This window comes from Halictus rubicundus, chromosome 4 (assembly GCF_050948215.1).
Source record: "Halictus rubicundus isolate RS-2024b chromosome 4, iyHalRubi1_principal, whole genome shotgun sequence".
NCBI lineage: Eukaryota > Metazoa > Arthropoda > Insecta > Hymenoptera > Halictidae > Halictus > Halictus rubicundus.
This window is the reverse complement of record NC_135152.1, coordinates 21471234-21495915: the sequence shown is the minus strand read 5'-3', so window position 1 is coordinate 21495915 and position 24682 is coordinate 21471234. Positions and strand designations below refer to the sequence as shown.

The 24682-nt window shown below is 40.5% G+C and overlaps 4 protein-coding genes and 1 long non-coding RNA gene across 27 annotated transcripts in view; 2 read left to right on the top strand and 3 right to left on the bottom strand.

Moving 5' to 3' along the window:
- Positions 1-7: 7 nt before the first annotated feature.
- On the top strand, positions 8-2290 carry Cstf50 (cleavage stimulation factor subunit 1 Cst50). The gene is made up of 4 exons (XM_076787365.1): positions 8-141; positions 351-1251; positions 1356-1449; positions 1586-2290. The coding sequence occupies exons 1-4, from the start codon at positions 71-73 to the stop codon at positions 1828-1830; spliced, it is 1311 nt and encodes a 436-aa protein (XP_076643480.1). The 5' UTR covers positions 8-70; the 3' UTR covers positions 1831-2290.
- On the bottom strand, positions 1141-3588 carry LOC143353792 (uncharacterized). The gene is made up of 3 exons (XR_013082206.1): positions 3427-3588; positions 1338-1443; positions 1141-1262 (listed from the first exon to the last, which is right to left on the bottom strand). It is a non-coding gene; the product is annotated as an uncharacterized LOC143353792 (long non-coding RNA).
- On the top strand, positions 2666-8557 carry LOC143353788 (uncharacterized). Of its 2 annotated transcripts, none has more exons than XM_076787367.1 (4): positions 2666-2854; positions 3600-3707; positions 4357-4951; positions 5376-8557. In XM_076787367.1, exons 1-3 carry the CDS (start codon positions 2798-2800, stop codon positions 4921-4923), a joined length of 732 nt encoding a protein of 243 aa, XP_076643482.1. In that variant the 5' UTR covers positions 2666-2797; the 3' UTR covers positions 4924-4951; positions 5376-8557. The 2 variants fall into 2 exon arrangements, with proteins under 2 accessions (XP_076643482.1, XP_076643481.1); XM_076787366.1 differs by having other exon boundaries at positions 5373-8557.
- Positions 8558-9069: 512 nt separating this feature from the next.
- On the bottom strand, positions 9070-11443 carry LOC143353098 (uncharacterized). Of its 2 annotated transcripts, XM_076786145.1 has the most exons (4): positions 11310-11443; positions 10109-10239; positions 9972-10037; positions 9070-9423 (listed from the first exon to the last, which is right to left on the bottom strand). In XM_076786145.1, exons 2-4 carry the CDS (start codon positions 10232-10234, stop codon positions 9100-9102), a joined length of 516 nt encoding a protein of 171 aa, XP_076642260.1. In that variant the 5' UTR covers positions 10235-10239; positions 11310-11443; the 3' UTR covers positions 9070-9099. The 2 variants fall into 2 exon arrangements, with proteins under 2 accessions (XP_076642260.1, XP_076642259.1); XM_076786144.1 differs by lacking the exon at positions 11310-11443 and having other exon boundaries at positions 10109-10523.
- A 2249-nt stretch (positions 11444-13692) lies between these two features.
- Dlg1 (MAGUK family member discs large 1) overlaps positions 13693-24682 on the bottom strand; it is a 797939-nt gene continuing 786949 nt past the window's right edge. For 16 of the 21 annotated variants that reach the window (XM_076787375.1, XM_076787377.1, XM_076787376.1 and 13 more), the window contains 9 exons: positions 24199-24301; positions 23533-23571; positions 21233-21274; positions 20042-20140; positions 18306-18455; positions 17446-17618; positions 17221-17330; positions 16588-16679; positions 13693-15985 (listed from right to left, as the gene is read on the bottom strand). In XM_076787375.1, the coding sequence (XP_076643490.1) occupies positions 15876-15985; positions 16588-16679; positions 17221-17330; positions 17446-17618; positions 18306-18455; positions 20042-20140; positions 21233-21274; positions 23533-23571; positions 24199-24301 (918 nt within the window). In that variant the 3' untranslated portion in view covers positions 13693-15875. The remainder of the gene's footprint in view (positions 15986-16587; positions 16680-17220; positions 17331-17445; positions 17619-18305; positions 18456-20041; positions 20141-21232; positions 21275-23532; positions 23572-24198; positions 24302-24682) is intronic. The other 5 variants (XM_076787382.1, XM_076787387.1, XM_076787389.1 and 2 more) reach the window with 5 other exon arrangements.

Below are 24682 nucleotides of genomic sequence, written 5' to 3'. Positions count from 1 at the left end.
ACGATTTAGCGCGTTCTACCGGAAACCGTGGTATCGCGTGTATCTTCGTAAAATACAGAATTCCAACGAAATGAAGGAACCTGAGGTAGACCCGAAAAATATTATAAAAAGCAGAGAATTACTCTACAGACTTATGATCAGGTTACCAATATTTTTCTTATTATTCTTATTCTTTTTCTTTTCCTTTATACGCACATGAATTACTGTTCCATAAAAGTATTAGAAATAACGATTTGTACTGTTTTCTAACTTGTACAGAGTTACTTAATGTAAAGTTGTATGCATATAAAATTCTTTATGGCAACAGTTGAAAGTAAAAAAATGCTAACACAGTGTAACAAACATTTTAGTCAACTATTTTACGATGGACATCAAACGTTGGCTGTACAATTGTCAAATATAATTCAAGCGGAACCTCCATGTCCACCTTCAGACCGATTACTCCATTTAATGTTGATCGGATTGGCTCACGAACCTGATCGTTCCAAGAAAGACACGAGCAACGCATCCACATTTTCATCAACATTCGATAATACTTTGGGCCCTGGTCTAGACTTGGAATTTGAAACGGAAGCTCAAACACAAGCTCCAGAACCAGCACAGTATGAAACAGCTTATGTTACCTCGCATAAAGGAAATTGCAGAGCAGGAGCATTTTCTGCGGATGGCCAATTAATAGCAACCGGATCGGTGGATGCGTCGATTAAAATTTTAGATGTCGATAGAATGTTAGCTAAATCGGCTCCAGATGAAATGGCACCTGGCGATCAAACAGGCGGTCACCCTGTCATAAGAACATTGTACGACCATTTGGAAGAAGTGACGTGTCTAGAATTTCATCCAAGGGAACCTATTCTCGTGTCCGGCAGCAGAGACTTTTCCATTAAACTGTTTGATTTCAGCAAGGCTAGCGTTAAAAAAGCATTTCGAACTATCACAGACGCGGATCAGATACGATGTTTATCTTTCCATCCAACCGGTGATTTTTTAGTTGTCGGTACTAATCATCCGGTCGTAAGACTATACGATGTTAATACAGCTCAATGCTCTGTATGTAGTATACCGAGCCATCAGCACACCGCTGGAATAACTAGTATCAAATATTCTCCAGATGCAAAAACTTATGCATCCGCTGGTAAAGACGGAAGTATAAAATTGTGGGATGGAGTGTCAAATCGATGTATAAATACCTTTGTAAAGGCTCACGATGGTTACGAAGTATGTTCAGTAACGTTTACAAGAAACGGAAAGGTTTGTAGTAACTAAAAAAAAATATTTTATTTACATTGTACGATTTACCGAACACTATATTTCAATACAGAATTTTGTAATTTTACCGTATCTGTGGGTTTCAGTATTTACTATCGTCAGGAAAAGATTCCTTGATAAAGTTATGGGAGTTGTCCACTAGCAGATGTTTGATAGCATATACAGGTGCTGGAACTACAGGTAAAACATACATAGATAGAGTATAGAAAGTAAAGTGGATATACTAGGATGTAATAGACTGCAGAATGTGATGCCATGTATCTAATTCTTTTATGGAATATTATATTTATCGTAATTAATCGCTACCTTTCCATAGGCAAACAAGAACACAAAGCACAAGCTATATTTAATCACACCGAAGATTATGTAATGTTTCCTGACGAAGCCACAACATCGCTGTGTGCATGGAATTCTCGAAATGCATCTAGAAAACAATTACTATCATTGGGACATAATGGTCCGGTGAGACTGATTGTCCATTCGCCAACTGCTCCAGCATTCTTGACATGTAGCGACGATTTCAGAGCAAGATTTTGGTTTAGAAGAATGCCAACTCATTAAACCGATATCGATTTTCTATATCAAGAGAATAGAGAGACATTCGTTGGACGTAAAGTTGAACATTTGATACTAATTGGTGACGACGAGTACGAATATGGAAGATGAAGTACCGAAGCAAACAATTAAAAACGACAATATACATTCATATAAGAACTCGTGTAAGTTTGTACAATGAAATTGTTGTACAATCAGTTAGTTGTTCGGTGATCTAATGTTCGGCTACCATGCCTCATAGTACAAAACATTGATTCTACTAATTTGTGTTGGGACAATATGCAATGCAATTTAAAATATTGTATATATCCGCTTCGTTTTTCGTTAAAGTAAAGATGACGTTATTTTCTTTTGATACCAATACACATATATTGATGTTAACATTTACTAATGCTTGAAACATGTAACAGAGTGACAGGAGATGCAACTTATGCGTCCATTAAATGGTCGACTATAATACTTGCAATTGAACGGCTCAAAATGCTTTTTTTTTTTCTTTTAAGCGTAGAGGTAAGTAGTAGATTATATGAAGTAATTCGCGCTGCAAAAGGTACGAACGTTCAACAAACCGGAAACTGTGTGGCCAATTGTTTTGATGATTTCGAAGAGAAATCAGAAGGTTACGTGAAGAAAAACAAATTTACGATAAGAAATGTATATGTCACGGTAGTACATGTGTGGTAACACAAGCATCGGAGTGGTAAAATATAAAGTAAAAATGAAAATAGAATAGATAGAATAGATAGAATTTAAAAGGTCGCTCTCGTTTACATTGCGTCGCTACGCGTCGAATTAGCGAGTCAATCGCGAGGCGGCGCTCTGAACTCCCGCTCTACGTTTGATGATGTGTCACGTGACCCACGCTAACCGCCATCTTTGCTTATCGTATAAACAGTGCGACCGGGCTCAGCACGAATTCTTGCCGAGAAATCGCGGTTTTTCCAGTGTTTTTGAGTGATTCGATCGCGGGGAAATGTCCGAGATTAAGGCGGAAAACAAGAACGATAACAATATCGAGGATGTGTCGAAGGTAAGCAGATAGGAACGCGAGAAACATGTTCATCAAGCCGAGTTTTCATGCCAAGGCGGCGTGTGCTCCCCTCGAATACGAGGAGACGCTCGTTCTCTCGAAAATTCGATACGATAACGCGTGCTACAACGAACGAACCTTGTTCGAGGAGTGATTATGCGAGATACGAGCTCGTACGATCACAGGACAATGGTGCCTTATTGCGCGGGGCTATGGACTCTGTGATTTTTCAAAGCTGCGCCGTTTGTCCTTCATTGGCAAAGATGGTGGATGTTTTTTTTTTATTTGTGACTCTTGTGACGAGGAGAGTTGCTGATCAGTGGCGATAGGGTTGTATCCAAAAAGGCGGGAAACGAGTTTCGATAGGAGAGTGATGTTCCACGCGGTTTTCCACGAAAATGCCGCCTCGCCTCGGAACATTGTTGGTGGCTACGAGCTACGACGCTAGAAATACATATCGACTTGGCAAAATGGCGGGAAACTTAAACAAACTTGGCGTGTATCCCGTGTGGTTCAACGGTCCTTGATAAATCTTATCTTGCACGCGTGCAATTATCGTTCGCGTTACTTACTTTATTCGTAGGCCATCGTAATCCTCGAATCGATCACGAAATCTCGGATATATCACTACTTTTTAGTCTCAAGTACATCAAACAACCTTTTCATCTTCTAGATTCGCGGTGACTCTTCAATTTTGCATGCCTGTTTATATTTATAGGAATTGAATGAAATGAATTGTTTACAGGACCATTCCGCAGATGAAAAACCTACTCCAGCGAAAAACAAACGAGGAGGTACCAAAAGACTTTCCACACTGGAAAGGACCACTCAGGAAGGCGAACGACTCACAAAGGTTTCTTTCGTTTTCTCTTATTCGATCGTCTAATCATAGTTTATTTATCCGAAACATTTTTCCTTTTCGCTTTTTCAAGTGTAAAAACCAGAGCTTTAGCCCTTTGCTCGACTATTATTTCCCTCAATTTAACCTCCTTGGTGACTCCCGCTCCCGCTCCCGCTGTCTACGTGAGCAAAAGAGTATCGAAAGTGGGGATGGCGGAGCGGCGGTGAAGGGTCGAAGGGGAATGTCTCGAATCTTTGGCGGGGAGAGAGTTCACTACAAATACATACGTTACATGACCGCCAATTATGAATAGCCAACCGTTCTTTTTAGACTGATTGGCACGTTCTTTATTATCATTGTTTCGATCACTGTATTTATTATACATGCCTGTTTATAATTTACCATATTAATTCATTACACTCTATAATTCAGCATGCTGTGTTACAATTTATATCATGTGTTCGAATAAATTTTGTTAAATCTAGCACCTAAATTTTTTTTTCTATGAGAATTTATTCCACTTCTATATTCTATGCGCGCGCGCACACACACAGAGGAATATTGTATCTTTTTGTTGTTGATTTAGAATGAAAACAAAAATTATATCACTACATCATTCATTATTTAAATCTGTTATTTAAACATGTTCTTACTATTACAGGATTTAAATGCATCCGTTGGAGAAGTGGAAGGAAGGAGACGTACTCGTAGTTCAGCTAGAGGTCTCGCATCATCTACGCCTGTACCATCTCCACCTAAAAAGGAGAAGAGGGACACATCGACAAAGAGTACTGGTCGTGGACGCGGGCGTCCGAAACGGCAAGAGAAAAACAACGAGAACAATACGGACGAAGAAGCAGCAAACAATAAGAGTGAGAAACATTCCGAAGAGGAATCTATGAAAATGGATGTAGACGAGAACAAGGAAGAAACAGAAAAATTAGTAGAAAACGAGGATAAAAGTGCTGTAAAAACCGAAAGTAAAGAAATCACTGAAAAAACACAGGAATCCAATTTCAAGGAGGAAAAAATGATAGAGGAATCAGAAAATTTTACGGAAGACACTAAGAGTACCGGTGTCAGTGAAGAAAAAAAGGAGGAAGACATAAAGGATAGCTCGGATTCGAGTCAAGATGCGACAGACACAGCGGCAGAAGCACCACCTTCGTCCTCTTCGGAGTCTCAAAACCCTTCTAACACTACTACCACCGATGAAAATAAGGAATAACCTCCTTTCGCCTGTTTACCAACTTCATGTAAGCATTCTCTTTTTTGTTGCCTACTGTCAAAGACTCTCTCAGAATGAATTGTTTGAACGAGGATGAACAATTTTTGCTGTCGAAAAGTATATGTACTGTTTCAAGCAGAGTAACAACTGTGTTTGTTCGACCGTGTAGAACCTTAACATTTGGACATTTGGATCTAGTAGCTTAGCTAGTATAGCACATAGATGGTTAACAACTGTACAACAGTGTCGTAATTTCATACAAATCGTTACTATCGGATTGCAATATTTCTGTACAACAGTTTCCGTATATTTTGATTAATTTTTTTCAAAATATTAGGAAACACGTTGAATCGTGAACGTTGTAGAGGAAAAACTACAGTTAAATAGTTATAATAGTTTTAATGTTTGCGAAGAGATTTATCTACATAAAATATTCATTTTCATTGCAGCAGGTACCAGGGCGGCGCACACATTGGGGTTACAAATCCAGTCCCCTCGTCTATTTTAACAAATTGACACCTACTTGCCAATCGTTGCTCTGATCAGCGCACGCGAGCTGTATTTTACTTCTCTTCTTAATTCGAAGATGAAACACTAAAATGTGTGTTGCGACATGTATTCTTTGCTAGGCTAAATACATGTTTCATTGACACACATACACACCTATTCAATGGTATCGAGCATACCGTAGAATAATTATTTTAATCCAGTTTTACTCTGATCGAGTAAAATTACTCGTTGCACTGGTTAGTTGGCGATAGCAAGCGAGGTGTAGAGCATACGTTGTTCATGTACAATGATAATATTATTGTAAAATATATTTAATATGGACTTATATAGAGACAAGTTGTTTTCAGATCAGAGCTGAGATTGGACTCTACAAATGTTGTCTGTAATTCAGATCTGATATGGAAGTAGCTAAAATTAATTCGTACATAGCAAATTACTGTAATACCTTATCTTATATAAATAATGACTGAATGAAATGGAATATATGAGAATTATGGTGAAACGATTTCTCTTTTTTCATGAAATACAGAAATAAAATTTCTGAGAAACGCGTCTTAGCGTGAAATCTATTGTCTCCTTCCTTGCGAAACGCTATTATACATATATGTACTATTAACCGAGGTAACATTTTTAATTTTTTAATTTCTTTTCACATTTTTTAACTAACACTTTAATGAAAGCTGTCTCGTTTCTATTTTTTGAGTAAATATTATGAAAGAAAATGAGAATAAGAAAAGAAAAAAGGAAGTCTAAGACGGAAATATTGTAAGATAGACGTGTGCATATCTATTTTTCGCTATAGAATTTCGCGACACGTTGATATTCTGTGATCTGTAAATTTATCCATAAGCATCTCTTTTTTTTTGTTCAAATGGTCCAATATTAAATATGTTGATATTATTGTGTATTTGAACGGTTGTGAGTGTACAGATAGATTATATAATTCAATGCATTATGGTTAAAAGATTTTCATTTCTCAATGAAACACGGAAATGGAATGATAAATCTGATCATCGAACGCAAAGAACATTGATGAAATGTGTGTGCAATCAAGAGAAAAGCGAGTTGTTTCTATCACGCTCGCTCGCAGTGTCTTTCTTTTTTTTTTTTAATGTATGTACGTGAACGGGAACCTAACTCCAGCTCGTGTAAGGATATTTTCTACCGGATAATCTTCTGACATTTGAATTTTACAATGTGTGTATCGGATAAGTTTTTAATTGAATCGGGCGTCGTTATAGTAATAAACCAATTTTATAAAGATAAGAGGAGCTTCTGATCGTCGAAGATCTTGAAAAGAAGCTAAAAAGATATTGGGACTGTTTTTATCTGAATTACACATTCTTACGATAACAATAGATATTATTGCTTTGTCACGAGTCACGGGAAAAGCGATGGGATTTGCCATTCCATGTGTTCTTTTTTTTTCTTTTCTTTTCTTTTTATTATTGGTAAACGTTGAAAGAACGAAAACTTGGACAAGAGATTAAAATCAAATGCGATACGCGTGTATATAGTTAAGGTTAAGCTTCGTGTGTGGCAATTGATCTTATCTCTTTGTAGTAGCGTGAAGAATGGGAACGTAGCGTGTGTCAGTGTGAGGGCACCATCTTACATAAGATATACGTATATGAAGCACAGCCCGAGAGACGTGTTTTTTCCCTATCGAATCAAACAAAATGAAGTTTTACAATACATAGTACTACATATTACATTCACTAGGAAATCCTATCCCATTACACCTAGGAGAATCAACATCAAACTTATTTTATCTATACGCATGTATCCAGATAATTATTATCATCCGTCAATGAAAATATGCCTACAATATTCGATGTTAGTATTTTACGAAATATTTACAATCCGAATAATTGTATTCTTTCTTTTTTGTAAAGGTTAAAGTGTGCTTACATTTGGTCGGTACGATAATATTTTCTTTGATTCTGCATGTACGAAAATTTCATGGAACATTGCTTCTTACTCTCTTCTTTTGTTTTTATGTTCAAGCAGTCTAGTTTTCGATAGATACGTAGCAATTAATCGGTAGACCAATGTAGACTGTTAAAAGTGTGAACGTGAACTACACGTAGACGAGCGCATGCTTGTACAATTTTTGGATAAAGATTTTCATACGATTCGTCCTATGTAAATGTACTATTAGATGTCGTTTTGGTTCGGTTCCTGCGTTGTTGTAAGTCTCGGTACTCGATCGCGCACATACATACATACATACATACACACACACATCCATCCACCGTGAATCGTATAACGATCTCAACGCTGCTGTATTATTCGTGCGTTTTAACAATTAATTCTACCTGTATCTTTTTTTTAGAGTTTTCTGAAACGCTAGTTATGCGCGCGTGTTTCGTTAATATACAAAATTTTATCGCTAGCTGTTTACGAGGTGAAGGATTAAGATTTTAACGACGCATTTTCTCGAAATGCGACAAATTTTATAGGAATTTGAACGAATTTGTATTTCCGCTATAATAGAAGAGGAAAATAAAACGATCGAGAATTCGTTGATCGAAGCGTCATACGTTATTTGGATCTCGCTGATACTATATCTACGTATAAAAGTCGTTCAGTTAAAGATTGTTGCCTACGTTTGGCTTAAAAACTGACATGAAAGATAACGATCGTTTTTTTTTGCGAGAGCAACGAAATTGAACCAAATTTCCGTAAGCAGGTATGTTTCGTCGTGATGCGGGAATGGTAAGTTTTACTCCTACCATATACGCGCGACCACGCGGCGATTACATAAATTATATTGACCTTGAACACCTACGCTATATTTTAGTTTCGAACAATCGAAACTAAACTTCTGCAAGGATTGCAGGCTGAACTGGAACGAGGAATAAATGTTAATGTTCTTTGTGCGTTAAAAAACAGAAATAGTATTTTGCGAGACATGACATATCGTTAGGTGACCAACATAAAGCAACAGATTAGCCATATCGATTTTTCTAAAGTTCTACTTTCTTTTTCTAACAATCGTACAGGAGGCGCGAGTTGTTCATTTACTTTTAATTTCTTTTTTATTTTGTTGGAGGGTGAACAGGAAACTGTGCGCAACTAATAAGAGGGACAAATCGTTATCGCAATAAAAAATAACTTCTGTGTCAGATGTTTTATTGATCAATTTAGTTCTCCTTTCCAAAGTTACCTTCCTCTCGTAGATTATCGCTCGTCGACAATATCATATTACTCCATACGGTAGCTTTCTGCGGTTTACTATAGATGTCAGGGTGAAACTTCCGAAAAACCGGTCAAACCAGATTGAAAACATTATTCTGTATTCTCGCTTTCATTCAAAGGTATCATTATATTACGTTTATCTACATTTTATTTCTAATAACATAAAAAAATTCGTAACAAATAACCCTCAAATCCAGTTTGGACATACGTAGGTGCCCATGGAACAGGGCAGAAGAAACTTCAATAACATTTCTGTAGAAATTGGAGCTTGGATCCATGCTTTTAACAGAGAGTAAATCTCTGATGTTATCAACATCTACATTAAAATTTGTCCAAATTATAATTGACAAAATGAGTTAGCACTATTTAAAATAATAAGAGTAAAGTAAAAATGAACAAGTATACGAGGCCGCCTCGTATAGAAATACAGTGGTATACAGAGGAAAATTGAATTATAAAATATTTTTAATAAAAGTTGATTACACAATTTCCACAGTTAAAGATTCTTATTTCTTTGCGGGAGTATCGGTTGCCGCGAGAGTTGGAGTACTTCGATATGGACACTACGCTGTTGTAGTTTCGTCTACCGTGAAAGTAGTGATTCGTCGCTATGTTGTGGAATCTTCGGTCTTCGCTATACTCATGTCCTCCCTGTCCTCCCTGTCCGCCCCTTTCTCCACCGTGTTCACCGTTTTGTCCGCCGCGCCAGCCGTTTCGTCTGCCGCGCCTGCCGTTTCGTCCGCGACCACGCCGCGAACGAAGCTTGTCCACCTCTCGTATGATTTTATCCTGTAACATATAACAAGTACATTAATAAAACACAGACTAAAAATAACAGATATTTACTTATTTGGTAGGAGCACACAATGAATTCTCGATACAAGTCCCTACAAGTCCAGTGCCTCTCAGGCACACATCCGATGTTAACGCAAATCCGGTTTGCATCCCAATAAATCTTTTAAAAAATTCCACACATTACTCAATTATAATTAATATAAATATTGTAATCAAAATTATATTAATTCTGAGATGAATAAAGATTGTTTCGAATGGCTTTAGTATTATTATTTACACGTCATTGTAGCATTTAAAATCTGACACTTAAAAACTTGCAAGTCGAAGCATGATGAGAATAAGTTGGAGTTGCCGGTCGATATTCACAATTAAAAGTCGGAGCGTTAAGGGTTAAAGAGATCCCTGAACTAACCATACTACCGCGGTGTAACACGTTCGGGTATATCGGTGTCAGGCCAAAAGACCACTAATAATCCAATAAAAAAAAAACTAAAGGACTAATATCGAGAATTCACTGTATTTATTTAGTTTCGGTAACTCACGATTTCCTCTGACAGTGAAACTGGTCGCCTATATTGCGCCGCTTGCCTGGCGCTGTTTTCGACTTTCTGTATGGAGTAAAATTTCAAATTTTAGTAATGAATGGTTACGAATGAGTAAAAATATATCGTCTACTCACCTCTCCAAGCCGTTTCTGTAGATCGTATGAGATCTTTTTGACTACGGCCATCTCCGCCGTAGCCGGCGTGTTCGGCGTGACCGCCGTTGTCGCTACCGCTGACGCCGTTGAAGTGTTCTGTTCCATGTTTACTATTGAACACATATAAAACAATATATATTAATATATTAATAATAGGTTAATACTGACAGACGGTTTCGCAAAGACTTGTGACTATGACTCGACGACGCTCAGCGTCGACCACGGAACCTCCCGCTGATCGTCATTTGTCAAATGCGCCATGTTGTGACCGGCAACGGGCGATTCGCTACTGTTAATCGTACGACTCGCGGGGGGCCAACGATTATTCATGCACGCACACACACACACACGCACGCAGAGGGATTCCTCCCGCAGGCGAATTTTACGCACACAAGCATCGTCGCATCTATCCCACACAATTATCACATAATATTGGATTCGAACGAAAATTCGTAAGGTTTTTAAATTAAAATTATGTGCGTTTTTATGCAACGTGCGGATGAGACCGGTCGTCAAGAGTTTCTACAGTTGTGTACATCACGACGATTGGCATATACAACGATCTGTACACCGCGAGAACTTTTTAAAACGAATGATGATGAACTTTACTCAAAATTATAGACCGTACTAACACGCATACGTATGCCACGGACGTATAAGAAAAATTCAATGCAGTGGTAGCTGCAGTTCTTCGAGAACATCTGAGAAACCAAGGCCGAGCGGTGACCAGGCGCATGGGAAAAATCTGTTCAAAATATTGAGGTTTATAACATATCAAAATTGGTGAGATGCAACCCCCTGTACACAATTACCGTTTTGCACGCTACGAACTCTCGTTCCAACCCAACACATCAACACTGCAAAATATCACTATGTACACTACATATACCGATTCTATACATACATCGATACGTACTATAACGCAGTTCTACTTCTGTTCTGGTTTCTACGTGACTCATCTTACTTCAACTGTCAGAGTCGAACTAAATAAGTAACGGCCGAATACCGCGCTTATATACAAAATGCAAAGGTGGAAGAACTCGCAACTATCTTATAGAGTTTCAGTTGTTTTTTGGGCAATGCCCTCTTCTGGGGAATACAGTGGAATAGTCACCGCCCACTGCAAGCTTGCTTTTCCTGGAGGCTTCGGGAAGCCTCGTAAACAGACACGGCCAGGTACCTGCTGGTTGGTGACTTGCTGCTCCATGTTTTTTGGTTTATTACTCCAAGGCTAGGGCCCTGGAGATTCACGTGCTTGCCAACTACGTGCAAGCCGTAAAACACTTTCCAGGGTTCTAGGCCAAAATACATCTGTTTCGGCTTTGCTATAGAATGTTTCCGATAAAATAATTAACCGTTAACCTTCCGGAACGAGGACGTGCTATTTTGTAGATGTTCTGGAGCCACGTTTTACCGAATCGAGAAACTCATGGCCAAAAATGATTTTATTACTGCAGATTTGGAAAGCATGCGATGCACTGGCTTTCAACTCACAATAACAACGACCTGTCATAAACCCTCGTATACGGCACAGCGAGCGACGCGACGGGGCCGCTCGGTCCCATGGTCCCAGCGCCGATAGCCCTGCGAATTGCTTGCAGATGTAGGGGTTGTGACGATTGACAGCATAGACACGAGCACTTCTTTTAAACGGCTCTGAAAATAATTGTTTCCAACGGTTACGGTTCTTGTGACCGTTATTTTTCGGTTCTTGAATCGGTTTCGGTCAGTGGCGGCTCGCGTATAGGCACTGTGGAACTACAGCACCTCCTATTTCCACTCGATATTATCAATAACATTTAATATAATAAAAAGATACAAAAATTTGTGTATGGAACTGTGTGCTTTACAGTTCCAGTAATTTTAGCCACTAATTTTAGCTATGAGCCGCCACTGGTTTCGGTTGTTCGGTTAGGAGTGAGGGGCTTGTAATTGTACGTCGCCCGTAATTGTACCTCATATTGGGAGACGAATGAAAAACGAATAGTTAAAATTGGTAAAACGTTTATTAACTATTTAAAAACGATGAAACAAGGTGAACATGAGATTGACAATTCAATAAGTAATATTATTAAATAGACTATAGAGGTGTATAATAAGTGTCTGTAGTAATTATTCTCTTTATACGTTCCTTTACATCGAGACAGACGTCATTCTCTTCGTCGTTACCGTTATGTTTTTTTTCAGTTTTTTTCGCTGAAACATTTTTTTCGTATTTTTTAAATTTGACGAAGCCTACTGCACTCTCTCGCTCTCGCTCTCGTTCTCACACACGCGCACACACGCACACTCTCTCGCATTCTCTTCAGGCACGACCTGTGCGGATCACGGCGACACGTCTCGCCATTTTTCAGGCATCCTGATCGAGCAACGCGAGTACGCACGTTACAGCGGATATTTCTCAGCGAAGGTTTCGCGGCATTACGTGAGCAGCTTACGCCTTTTACCATGAAATATCCGCTGTCTTGCGGCGTTACACGTTGGTCCGTAGGAGCCTCTGATTCGGCTCTTCTTCGAACTATAATACGGCGCCGTTCTCTCTTCGTATAATACGTGCGACGGCTGCTGCGTTAACGACTCTAAACACAAGGATTCTGTCGTAGGAAAAATAGCTCGTAGAAAGCGTACCCATACTAATTATACCCGATTAATCGCTGGTTGCCGCGCGATACGTCCTATGGAACGAAAGGAAAAACAAAAGTCTCTTCCGCTCGTTTAATCAAAGGAGAAAGCAATCGCAGGCTTGGATCGAATCGATGACATTCGCCGCGGACAATGGCAAATGAAAACGGTACGCGTGCGGCCATTACGATATTACACTTCCGCTACAATTAAACCATCGTCATTTTTCATCTCGCAACGTCTCGCTTCCAACCCTCTCGAACAATTTTCGACCCTCCCTCATCTCCGGTCCTACGAAACCTTTGCAAAATGGTCGCAAATTCTTCTTCCATCGTTCTCGTAAGTACTGTTCGCAATGAACGACGAATTGATTGTTCCATGCTGTGTCTTTGTTACTCTTCAACGGATTTATATACGGTCGCGGGCGAGTTTCCGACCGCTACGATGGATCGGTATTTTTTTCTTTCTGGGTCGAGCGAACGGTTTTCTCTCTCAGTTGCAACGCTGGTACACGGAGGAGCTTCTTCTATCCGACACTTTCCGACCGTTGCCGACGCTTCGCCCCTCTTCCTCTCGTTTTCCCTATCCGCGATCTTTCGATCGTTCGCGCGTTGATCCAGCTTTCTATGGATTGGCCAGGCCAATCGTAGAAAACGAAAGTCGAAAGTGAACGGCCACGTTCGAATTCGAAAAATATAGAATCCACGGTGCGCACGCTTCCACCCCCTATTTGACGACACCACGCTCGAGACAATTCGCATCCGGCCGCTTCGATTCACGCTAACCGCCACCATATTTCCATCTCGATTACCCGGGTACAGGTATTTACAATAATACATACCTACTATCGTAATAATAATTTAGTAGTGGTATTTAAATTACAATAGAGTTCATTCTTTCTCCCTTTACCGTTCTTTTCTCTTTCTTTCTTCCTTTCTCTCTCTCTCTCTCTCTCTCTCTCTCTCTCTCTCTCTCTCTCTCTCTTACTCGCTTTCTATATATATTTTTCTTATGTATATATATGTATATATACAATAGTGTATATATGTATATACGTATATATACATATGTATACATGAATATTTATATATATATATATAATGTTGCACATAACCCAGTACTGGCTTAGTCATCTAGCTGTACAAAACATTATATATCGCTATTCTAGCATCTAGAGATTTGTCCTGTGAGGTTTCATGAATCGTGAGGTTCTTAATATGCGACCGGGTTCACTCAGTTTATCCCTTCTCGGCTTCGCTTATTCTCTCTTTCTCTCTGTTTTCAGTTGCAGAACACGTGTGTACTAATAAGCATATGTACACATACATACTTACATGCGAGTATATATGTATGTATATATATATGCATTCGGTTAACACGACGAAACGCGACGAGGATAGCTCGTCGTGTGACAGTGATTTCTCCGTAAGTCTGTTTAGTTTCACGTTTCCATTTATTTAGTGCACTCTACAATGGTTAAATTCCCTTCGCCTGGCAACAAGCGACAATACTAACGAGTCATCCTCGGCTCTCATGATCCTTCTCGCCATTTATTGCGATTAAGTACATTAAAAAATACCGCGCGCTCGCGCTACTTCGCTCATAATAAACCGGACAAGCTAGTAATAGTGTGATCGGTGAAGCCAAATTGATTAATTCGTTTCCCCGTTACGTTTTTCGATTTTCGAATGTTTCCCCTCTTCGCGTCTTCGTCCGTTCCGTTAACATTTCGCGATTCGTCGCCGCGATTATGCGCGCGAATGGTGGGAGAAAATGTCTGTTTCAAAAGCGTTTAGCGGTGCTGTGCGCATCTTGGCGAACGATCGCGACGAGAATCCATGTCCGTAACAGTTTCTATATCGTTTCTCGGATATTCTTTCTCTTTCTCTTTCTCTCTCACTCTCTCACACACTCTCTCTCTTTTTTCTTTCTTTCATCAATCATTCCTCCTTGCCTCGATTTCGGCGTACGTCTGCCGCAAATCTCCAAGCGACCCTGACTGTACACGCAACGCGTTCTCGAGTCCTAAAACACGGGGCAATCTCGACCGTCGCATTCCGAGTCGAGTGGTCGATTACGCGTTAAAATCGTTATTAGGACGAATACACGACGGTCTTCGTTTCGACGGTGTTCTCTCATTCGCTTCTCCTGGTCCGTTTACACGACGCGATGGAGGGGTCTCCGGGGATACAGGAACATTAGGGACGTGCGGTATAAATTACGAAGCACGAGTTTATTGTTCGTCGCGGGAGGGGATTCGGGAGGAAGATTGAGGGTACCGGGCCCGAATACCGGCGTGTATTCGCCGCGGCTCGATGCCGTAATAAAATCAATGCGGAGACTTGGTACGCAACGGTGGTCTCCGTGTTCTCATTCAACAAACCCGTTAGATACATGAAAAACATCGTGGTACAACGAAACACTTCTGGTATTTAACACTATAACACGAACCCCCCGCAACCAGGGGGGGGGGATTAATTAACACCTTAAATACTCTTTCGCGTCGGAGACGATAGCTTTCTTTTCGTTTCTATCGGTCAATCGTTTCGATACGACCTTGTCACCTTCGCGGCGTCAATTCGACGTTTTCTCTTTTTCTTTCGCATTCTCTTCCTCACCTGTCCGCTATTCTTTCTCTTTCTCTCGTTTATTCTGCGACCGGTGTCGCCGTTACAAGTTACACGACAGCGCGAAGGAGATTGAACACGTCGAGAAACAATGCGATCCGTTATACTTATTTTTCTTTTTCCTTCGTGATTTCTCTGTTTACTCATTCGTGAAACTTGTCGATGACACTCGAGGCTGTGCGCGGTGCTCGATCAAGCTTTTCCGACGAGCGGTGCGCGATTCACGCCTTAACTGAGACATTGTGTTGCTTGGTTGGGCGTGTGTACGCTTGATCTGTCTCTGTGTGTTTGTGTGTGTGTGTGTGTGTGTGTTTGCGTGTGTATGTGCGTGTGTACGCGCGTGCATTCGTGTTTGCTCGTGTATCTGTGGCGGGAACAGGATGGGGACGGGAAAGGCATTAGAGTGTTACTTGATTATTTTATTAAGAGTAATTAACTTGACGCCTCGGTGGTAGGGTCCAAGCGTTCGGACCGGGCTGAGCGTGGGGGGCAGGACGTCACAGTTGCTGGTCCCTACACGGTACCCAAATGTTCGGTCCCGACTGCTCGCAGATCACTTCCTTAACTTTCACGTAGATCTCCTCGGGAGTGTCGCCTTGTACTACGGCTGAAACGGAAGTAACAGTTTAGTGTTAGAACGACACATATTAGGTCATCTCACGAGTAATACCGATTCCGGTGTTTGTTTAAATACAATATTCTCCCGCTGATCCGAATGATCTTGAAATATGTTGTCCAAATCAATATTCTCAACAAATTTCCTCTGTACGCGTATACATCGCTCGCCCTTGGTTTCCGAGATAAATTACTATAACTAAGAGACGTATGCTGCAAGATGTATGATTATATTAGACTGCGGATCTTTATGTACAATAAAAATGCCCAGCACAATTTGAAACCTCATTTTTGTTAGAAACGCATAAAATCCGCAATCCAAGGGTTAGCAATTCACGATAACACAAAATGTGTTAGGTTACAGGTCTAACTCAACTTCGCAATTACAAATCCTGTGTTAGAGATAAAAGCGTAGGTAGGGGAGGGTCTTCGACCATTCTCCAAATGTAAGCGAAGCCAATGCAAACGTGTTCAAATGTTGTATTGTACTTTCCAAGAACATGGAAATTCGCATTGCTAGTGGGATGACCTGAAGCTTAAAAGCTAAGAATCGTAGATGAAGAGATTCGTTTGAAATCACGGTGAACTCGTTACCCGTGAAATATTCTCCGAATTCTTGTTCCATCTTCAATGCTCGTTCGTACGTCTTTTTCGCTTGATCCTCGGTCATTCTCTTGTTCATTTCCCTGAAAATATTAATAGACGGTTTTTAACGCTGAACATAACAGAATCTTATCGACAGAGTTTTCCCTCCTTGTACAATGTCAAAAAGGAGCTTAAGAAACTTTTATTTATAATATAATTAGTTTCGCGTAATATAATATTTATAATGGTGGAATTGCCATTCCGCTAAGAGCGTTAATAAATGTATTAAACAATTTAGATCCCGAAACATCTCAACTGCGTCCTCATTGGGAAGCTCGTAGACCCTTAGCGTTTAATTCTATCGTTACGATAAATATTGGAATATAGTTATATTGTTTTGAAAGACAAAACAAGGCTAAAAGAATACCCAAAAGGCCCGAAACTGTTAGACGGGGTTTTACTTGCTTTACCTCCATAAAACCGGCCTGCGTGCACGGAGTGCTCAGGCGCGACCGCCGGTAGGTCAAATATATTAAGAAATAACTATGAATTGTAGACTAAAAGCTATAAAATAATCACCGACGACAAGGATTTCGTGCTGGGAAATGGTATACGATGGCTAAGCGGAGAATGGCTACTCACATAACCGATTCTACGGATTTCGGTTTAATGAAGATGGCGATGGGATACAGCTGTGCCACCTGTAACCTCTTGATAGCGTTTCCGCTCACGTCTAGGATACAGTGTTTCCCCTAGAACGACAGAAATGCAAATGTTACATTTGATTACAGGCAAAGCTACGCGTCAGTTGTACATAGTTGGAGATTTGCTATCGTCGGACGAATACACGGTGGCTCCTTTAATTACCTTTTCGGCAACTTCTCGAACGGACGCCACAGAGGTTCCATAAAGATTGTCATTGTACTGTCCGGCCTCTATGAACAAGTGGTTCTGAATATCCCTCTCCATCTGTTCTCTCGACGCCACAAAGTGGTAGTCTCGTCCATCCACTTCATACTCTCTTCTACTCCTCGTTGTATCTGCCAAATTTTTCGAACGTACTCTCGACAATCATTCTTCTTTTATCAGATCGGCCAGAAATTCATTTCGTATGTTTTAGCGTTTACAGGAAAGCTCTACCTCGTTAAATTATGATTAACAAAGTATCGTCTTGCAGTGACTTTATTCTGTTTTAGTATTTACTCTTGCAAATAATACCGTCGATAGACTAGCAAGAAAAATGCAGAGATTTTGTGGCCAACCTAATACTTTTCGCAATCAGAATTTTATTAAGTTTATTTACTTAGGCCATAGCTACTTCATGGTTGCGTGCATGCACCAATTTGAAACCTACTCGATAACACGTCACGGATGGGTCATTGTTGAACTACGTATTTAATGCGTCCACGATAGAAATATTTTCCTCGTAGAATTAGATTTTGTATCAAACTTTTAAATAGTAGGAAGAATCAGGAGTTACATATACACATGTACAACTCTATATAGGGTCCATGCTGTTCGTCAATAAAATTGAGACGAACTACCGTATGTATCGTTCGGGAAAAAATGTACAAATTAGTACCGATTGTCGGGTATCGAAGGAATGTCAGTTAAAGACGACGTTTCACTGTTTCGAAAGTTCGTAAAATCGTGGAAAATCCCGTGACCCATCCGTAACACGTGGCACGTCGTTAAGCGAAATGACAGATCCGAAAGGTTTCACTCACGTGGCACGCAGCTGCCGAATTTGTCAGGGAACTCCGAGATGAGGTCGTCGTTGATGCGATCCTTGAGGGGACCGAGGATAATGACAGGTCGGGTGTACTGAATGGTGAGCTGCTGGACAGCCTCGTACGACAGCACGTTTTCTTCGCTGCCTGCAATTTACAGTATAAGTACTCCGGCGTTACCGCGATGAAGCGACGTCGCTGCCAGCTATGTATTTATATTCTCGGTTAGAACGATTACATTCTTTCAAACACGGGGGCAAACGTTTCTCTCGTGGATTCGAAAGATCTTTTCAGAAGAGACATCCGGTACGCGCGCGTCTCCAAAAACAAATAGGTTTTCATTCAAAAGCAAATATATTTACAATCAATCCCTAAACGCGAAATTGAAGAATGTCTATCCTACTTAGATAGTTGTTGCGACTCCGTTATTGCCCGCATGATCTATTAATTATGATAGAAATGTAATTTGTCGCAGTAATCAAGGTTTCCTTCGCTAAAAGACTAAAAGTAGTTACGAGTTTGCAAACGGCCTCGTATCGCGGAGCATCTCTTCTGAATCGGCCAAACTCGCATTATCGGCGGGAAAATCGCCTAGTCAATCTCAAAAATTGTCACTTAAAACCGATCCTGAATCGAACGTACAACGGTCCTTGATTAGGTATCGAACAGAAACGCGGCTGATTAATTAATTCCACTCCGGACGAGCGCCACGATCTATGCTTCAGCGCTTAGGGGATCGAAGCAAGGAGGGTAGGTGGCTAAGCTACCTAGACTCTAGAACTTAGGCGATCGAATGCTATCAAGGTCGATTCGGCATTAGTAACAGGCGATTATATTAGTACTCGAAGCCGGAAGGTTTCTTTTGTAATCGATACTCAGCTTTGCTACGTGATAGTAGTGATTTTAATAGTGTTACGCAGACATCGCTTCTTATTACTCGCGAGGAATTTCAGGTGCGAGCACGGAAAAATTCGAAAGTAATGGTACCGATTTTCAAATTAATTTGTCGATTGTGCTCGCTGCTGATTCATTCTCTTTTCGGAACATCGACAGAACATCGTTGAACAACTCGAATAACGATCATTTTCTACACCACCTGAAATCTTCATTCTCAAATATCCAGGGCAATTAATTGAAAGATCTTTTGCACAGTGTGTACAGCGATGCTTCCAAGTTTGTAATGTACTTCTGTACGAGTCGGTACTCATTCGGAAACTATTACAGGATAATTCGTGCTGAGATGTTTCGATTGACGATACTCCTTCCTTCCGATCCGAGACAAGGGCCAATTAGACTCGATCGTTAAGGTATTCTCGAAGAAGTCTGTTTTCAGATCTACATCGTAAGCTTTTCGTTAGCAACAAGAAGCGACGGGGGTTCTACGAGTCTACCCAGCGTACCTGCAAGTCTCGTTATCAATCTACAAAAGGGGGGGGGGGTGGTGGATGATTAGTTTACAGAGATCAAACGGCAGACAACAGATAGACAAAAGCACGTGTCGCGACTGTCCCAAATGCACGAAGCGTTTCTCGGCGTTTTGTTAGTGCTCTTTGGTCTGTGATGGAAGTGGGGAAAGTAATAATAAAAAAAAAAACAAGATAGAATTAAAAAAAAACAGAAGAACGTCGATTAGAGGGTGTCGATCGAGGAAATCACGGTTCGACGGTGTTAGTCCGGGACCTATGGGGTATCTCACTCCGGGTCACACACTGACTCCTTTCAATTTCACTTACTAATCTCTTCATCATTCTCATCATCCTCCTTTTCCAGATAAATTAACGTCAGTTCCTCCATATAAGGCAGTTCAACACGATACAAAATTTCTTTACTCCCTGCGACCCAAGACAAATCTCGTTGTGAATGGCAAGATGGAAGAAGCACGCGCAAATGAAAGCGGGGAGAAGAGTGACCGCGATGGACGATGATAGTCGGATGAAATTTCATGGTTGCAGGCGCGTATTAGTCTCGAAGAAACACGGTATCGTTGAATCTCGGTGATTTTCGCGACGTGGATCAAGATTTTATTATTTTTCATTCCGTGCGCGAATAGTTTGAAAAAAAAAATTGATTACGTCGATTGGTATAAATTATTTAAGGAAAGGAATTACGCACTCTCTAACATTTGGTAACCCTTAACACTAAACTGTCTTGGTGTCCCCTGGGAGACCGCTAAACATTACTATAATTCGTAAGGTCTTTGTGTTTAATTAATCGCAGAACGTTCAAGTGTGGCACATTTTTTTGTTTTTATACCGTACGTACCTATATTATGCGGCTCGGATAAATAAATGATTTCCGTGGTCAAACGTCAGTTACTGTAGTTGATAGTCGTAGTCAATTTTTTGTTAAATATTAGAAAGTCTAATAGTTTGGAACGGACAACGAACAAAAAGGAAAACGTTTATGTCCGGAATTCGTTTGTCCGGTGTTCAATATATTCTAGAATTAGTGGAACCAGCGGCAAAATTTAACGGTTCGATCCATCGACGTTTCCGAACCTGGCAGCGCTTAGGTATTCAACGAACGGGAGATTCGGGGATCCAGCTGGTGGTTGATCGAATTCGATCCGATCCATGGCGCAGTCAGCTCGAAAAGTTTCTCGGTTGGCGAGTGGACAACGCGGCGAAAGCCACGATGTTCTACAAAAGTAACAACGACGCGCTCTGACAAAAGGACGGTGCCGAACAATGAACTCGTCCCGCGCACGGATCGTTATATCGCGGTAACGAACGTGTGTTCTGTTAATTGATGCGACCGAGATGAAACGGCGAGAGTTTCGGTAGGTTAGGGGGGGGGGGGCTCGCATTATGGAGATCGAAATGAAAGGCGGACAGAGAAGAAGGAGCTAATACGGAGAGGTTGGTGTGAGACGGACCGAAAATGTAGAATGAGAGACGGAGACAGACAGACAGAGACGTGATTACCTTCGGTGTTAGTGTCGTCCTGGGTGTAGCACAGCATGAATGCTAAAACATAACAAGTTCAATATTTCAGTATACGTTGCGAACTAATGAGCGGCCGTTAATAATTGCTAGGATTAATTATGAAGCTTTAAGCACGAACACCTCCTACCGTCCAGGTTACTCTTTGATTCTTTCGAACCTGGCCCGTGATCGGAGCTCGCGAAAGCGATCTATCCGTTTGCGTTCGGCATACTAATTTCGTAGCACGCTTCTATACGTCGTATCGTATTTTTTGTCCTGTCGTACAATCAAATATCTGTTTTGGTACTATTCGTTTCGATATTATCACTGTACGCTGTGATTTGCGCAATGTTAACGGGTCGACTGAATATTATGATCCTTTTCAACTTGTGTACGTACTAGGTTTATGGTCAGCTTATGGTTCACAAAGTTAGCAATAGGTTGCAGTAGAAATGCGAAGAATAGTTATAGATTTAGAATTCAATCTATCTTTGCTAATAACTTTTCTGATGCAAAATATCAAAGTGACAGATACAAGAAAATGTCTTTACAGTCTTCGTTGATTACGTTCTCAAGTGAAAATCATTTTGTTCTTTTCGAACGTTATGTTAAGCACGAAGGATGTTAGAAGTGTATTCTTCAAGAGACTTTCTACGAAAACATTCAACGAAGTATCCGTAGTACTGAAATCCACTGAATTCTGCAATGTTAAAAACTCTAGCAGGCCATTTGACGTCCGCCACAATGGAAGTTCCTTCGACAGTCAACACGTTAATCGTTGTAATGTCTTTCAGCTCGCGATCGACGAAAGATGTCGTCCCCGGGTATGTAATCATGCTTCCATGAAGTGTCAGAAGAAGCGATCCTAAAAGCTACTTTCCTACTCCCCTTCCGCAAAATGGCCTCGCTCTTAAACGTCGTCTACAGTCAGCTTCTCGCCGACCTCTTTTCTCGAGTGTCTCGATAAATACATTAAATAGAAAAAGAATGCGATTTAGCGATAGATTCGACGTTGGATTCTTGAATTTAGAAAGAGTTCAATTCTCGGACAAGATTTACAACAGAAAAAGATTAAACAAAGAATCCCTCCGATTTTGATAAAAGTTGTATGTATTGGAAGACTTGAACAAATTTTTGACACCAAGTTTTCCATAACAATCTCCATCGTTCATGTCTAGGAGATGAAAACGTCCCTCAAAGTTGGATTTGCAAAAAAAATTCTTTTGGATCGCCATGGACTTTCAGTAATTTCCGAAAAAGAAATTTTTTCAATTTAAATGTACCAATATGCATTAGAATATATATATATATATATATATATATATATATATATATATATATATAGATAAAATTATAAATATTTAGACATTGTCTAAACAGTAACAATGGGCTAACACACTACAAAAGAAGTTTGCGAAAAAAATGTTACAGTTCTATACATTTTCCAACGAAACTTTTTAACGGATCTGTTTGGACGAACTGTACGTTTACACGAGTCGTACAAACTGTTCCTCAGCAATTAGTAGTTCGCGAAACAAATGATCGAACACGGTTTGCAACCTCAACTTCGGCGGCTATTTTCGCTCTTTGAACATGAACGATGGTTGCCAAAAAAAAAAAAAACAAAAAAAAAACAAAATGTGCGCAAAATCGGAGAGTGCATCGCCCTTTGGGAGGGTACGAACCGTCGAAATGTCCGACAAACGGAAATTTCCGTCGGATCCGTGATCGACGACGCGATTCGCGTCGAAACTTTCGTCCACCGTGAAGCTACGCGTGCAGGACAGTGGCAGGCATTTAAAATTTCAAGAAAGCATCTACGGTATCTAGAGAATTCTACGAGAAGACGCAGACAGGTTTGGTCAGTTGGAAAGCGATTCGAATGAACGTGTACAACGTGCGCTCGGTGATAGGTTAGTAAAATTGCAAGCATGAACTCAGGGTGCAAGGGGTGAGATCGCAACATGCAAAGCGGATAACAGTACAAAGACAGTGCAGCCGAGAGAAACACACAAAGATTTCTCGAGAAGTGTAACGTTCGTGGGAACGCTGTTTCGATCGTTTTTCTGTCCATTTTCCATACATATCCTTCTGTACTCTATTGTTTTCGTGGATACTATTGTATAAATTCGACGATAGAGTACGTGTGCGCGCGTCCCAGCGCGTGTACGTGTGTATCGTCGAGTATGACGTGCGCGTGTATGCGCGTGTGTGTTCGTGTGTGTGTGTGTGTGTGATCGATCGTGTCCGACTGTTTCCCGTTCGGTTGCGTGTTTGATCAACTATGGAATAATACTTACGTGTAGGATCGTTTTCGTTCTCGGGTGTCGTGGGCGACCCTACACAAGCAGGCAAAAACAAAACACATGTCACGTTTCACAATCATTTAAAAACACAAAAGCTCAATCGGAGGAGGTTGGGCGTATTCGTCGTACCTGTCGCGAGCGTCTAAACGGTACAATATTTGACAAAGATTCTACAGGAAATTGGAATTACGTTCTTTCTCTTCTTCGTTCACGGACGGCGTCCTCGCTTTACCGCTGGTACGACAATATCGCTACGTTAACATCGAGAAAATGACAAGATATCAAAAGGGTAAAACGTGTGGAGACAAACCATCGATACTACCAAAAGATTGTTACCAATTCTCTAAGGAACACATCGAACAAAGAGACAAGTTGACTCGACTGGTCGAGAAGTTACACGATTATTCGCCAATGGAGTATAAAAAGATCAATCGGAAACAAAGGGGGTTGCAGTACACACGTGAAAGAAATTACTAAATCGTATGTTCAAACACACGGGTCTAAGATATACGTAATATAGTGGCTGAAGTAATACGACGAGAATTTAAATTAAAAATAAAGAAAAAAAAAAAGATTCCACGTAAAAAACCACAATAGATAATGGGTCTGAACATGCACAGAACGTGCAGGATACTATCGATTTTGTTTCGGGACACTCACGTTCCTGATCCGAACCGTCCTCGGACTTGTCGTCCTTGCTCTTCATGAACGGGAACTTCCGGCTGAACGAGAAGTTCTTCTTTTTCCTATCCAGCGTCGATTGCTGCAACCAATCAATTCTCTATTAGCCATTCTGATACAGCGGACGGCACAGACTGCAGAAAAAGATAAATGGATAGTCCTGTATCGAAGATCTCGCTACATCCCTGGATTGATAAAAACCAACACTGTGGCCGATAAGTAGACTGTGGATCTTCGTGCAAAATCAAAATTTTCCACACAGAAGTTAAATGTAAAAAAGTAATGTCCCTTTTCCGATAATTTGAATAAGTCCGGAGTTATGTCGGAACATGCGGAAATTCGTTTATTCGTTTGTCTTCACAATTTTGTACGTCTTCTATTCATTTTCGTCGTAAATGCATCGCATCTGCAGTCTAGATATAAACATGTATAAACTAGTAGTTTATTTTTCCTCGACTCTTAA

What these genes read in the sequence shown, in the direction of transcription:
- LOC143353098 (XM_076786144.1), bottom strand. Translation starts at nt 10,252, where the DNA reads ATGTGTTCAATAGTAAACATGGAACAGAACACTTCAACGGCGTCAGCG. An exon ending in TACAGAAACGGCTTGGAGAG is followed by an intron (nt 10,038 to 10,108) that starts GTGAGTAGACGA and finishes TACTCCATACAG; the next exon opens with AAAGTCGAAAACAGCGCCAG. An exon ending in TTTCACTGTCAGAGGAAATC is followed by an intron (nt 9,424 to 9,971) that starts GTGAGTTACCGA and finishes TATATGTTACAG; the next exon opens with GATAAAATCATACGAGAGGT.
- Cstf50 (XM_076787365.1), top strand. Translation starts at nt 71, where the DNA reads ATGAAGGAACCTGAGGTAGACCCGAAAAATATTATAAAAAGCAGAGAA. An exon ending in CTCTACAGACTTATGATCAG is followed by an intron (nt 142 to 350) that starts GTTACCAATATT and finishes CAAACATTTTAG; the next exon opens with TCAACTATTTTACGATGGAC. An exon ending in CGTTTACAAGAAACGGAAAG is followed by an intron (nt 1,252 to 1,355) that starts GTTTGTAGTAAC and finishes TGTGGGTTTCAG; the next exon opens with TATTTACTATCGTCAGGAAA.
- LOC143353788 (XM_076787367.1), top strand. Translation starts at nt 2,798, where the DNA reads ATGTCCGAGATTAAGGCGGAAAACAAGAACGATAACAATATCGAGGAT. An exon ending in ATATCGAGGATGTGTCGAAG is followed by an intron (nt 2,855 to 3,599) that starts GTAAGCAGATAG and finishes AATTGTTTACAG; the next exon opens with GACCATTCCGCAGATGAAAA. An exon ending in AAGGCGAACGACTCACAAAG is followed by an intron (nt 3,708 to 4,356) that starts GTTTCTTTCGTT and finishes TTACTATTACAG; the next exon opens with GATTTAAATGCATCCGTTGG.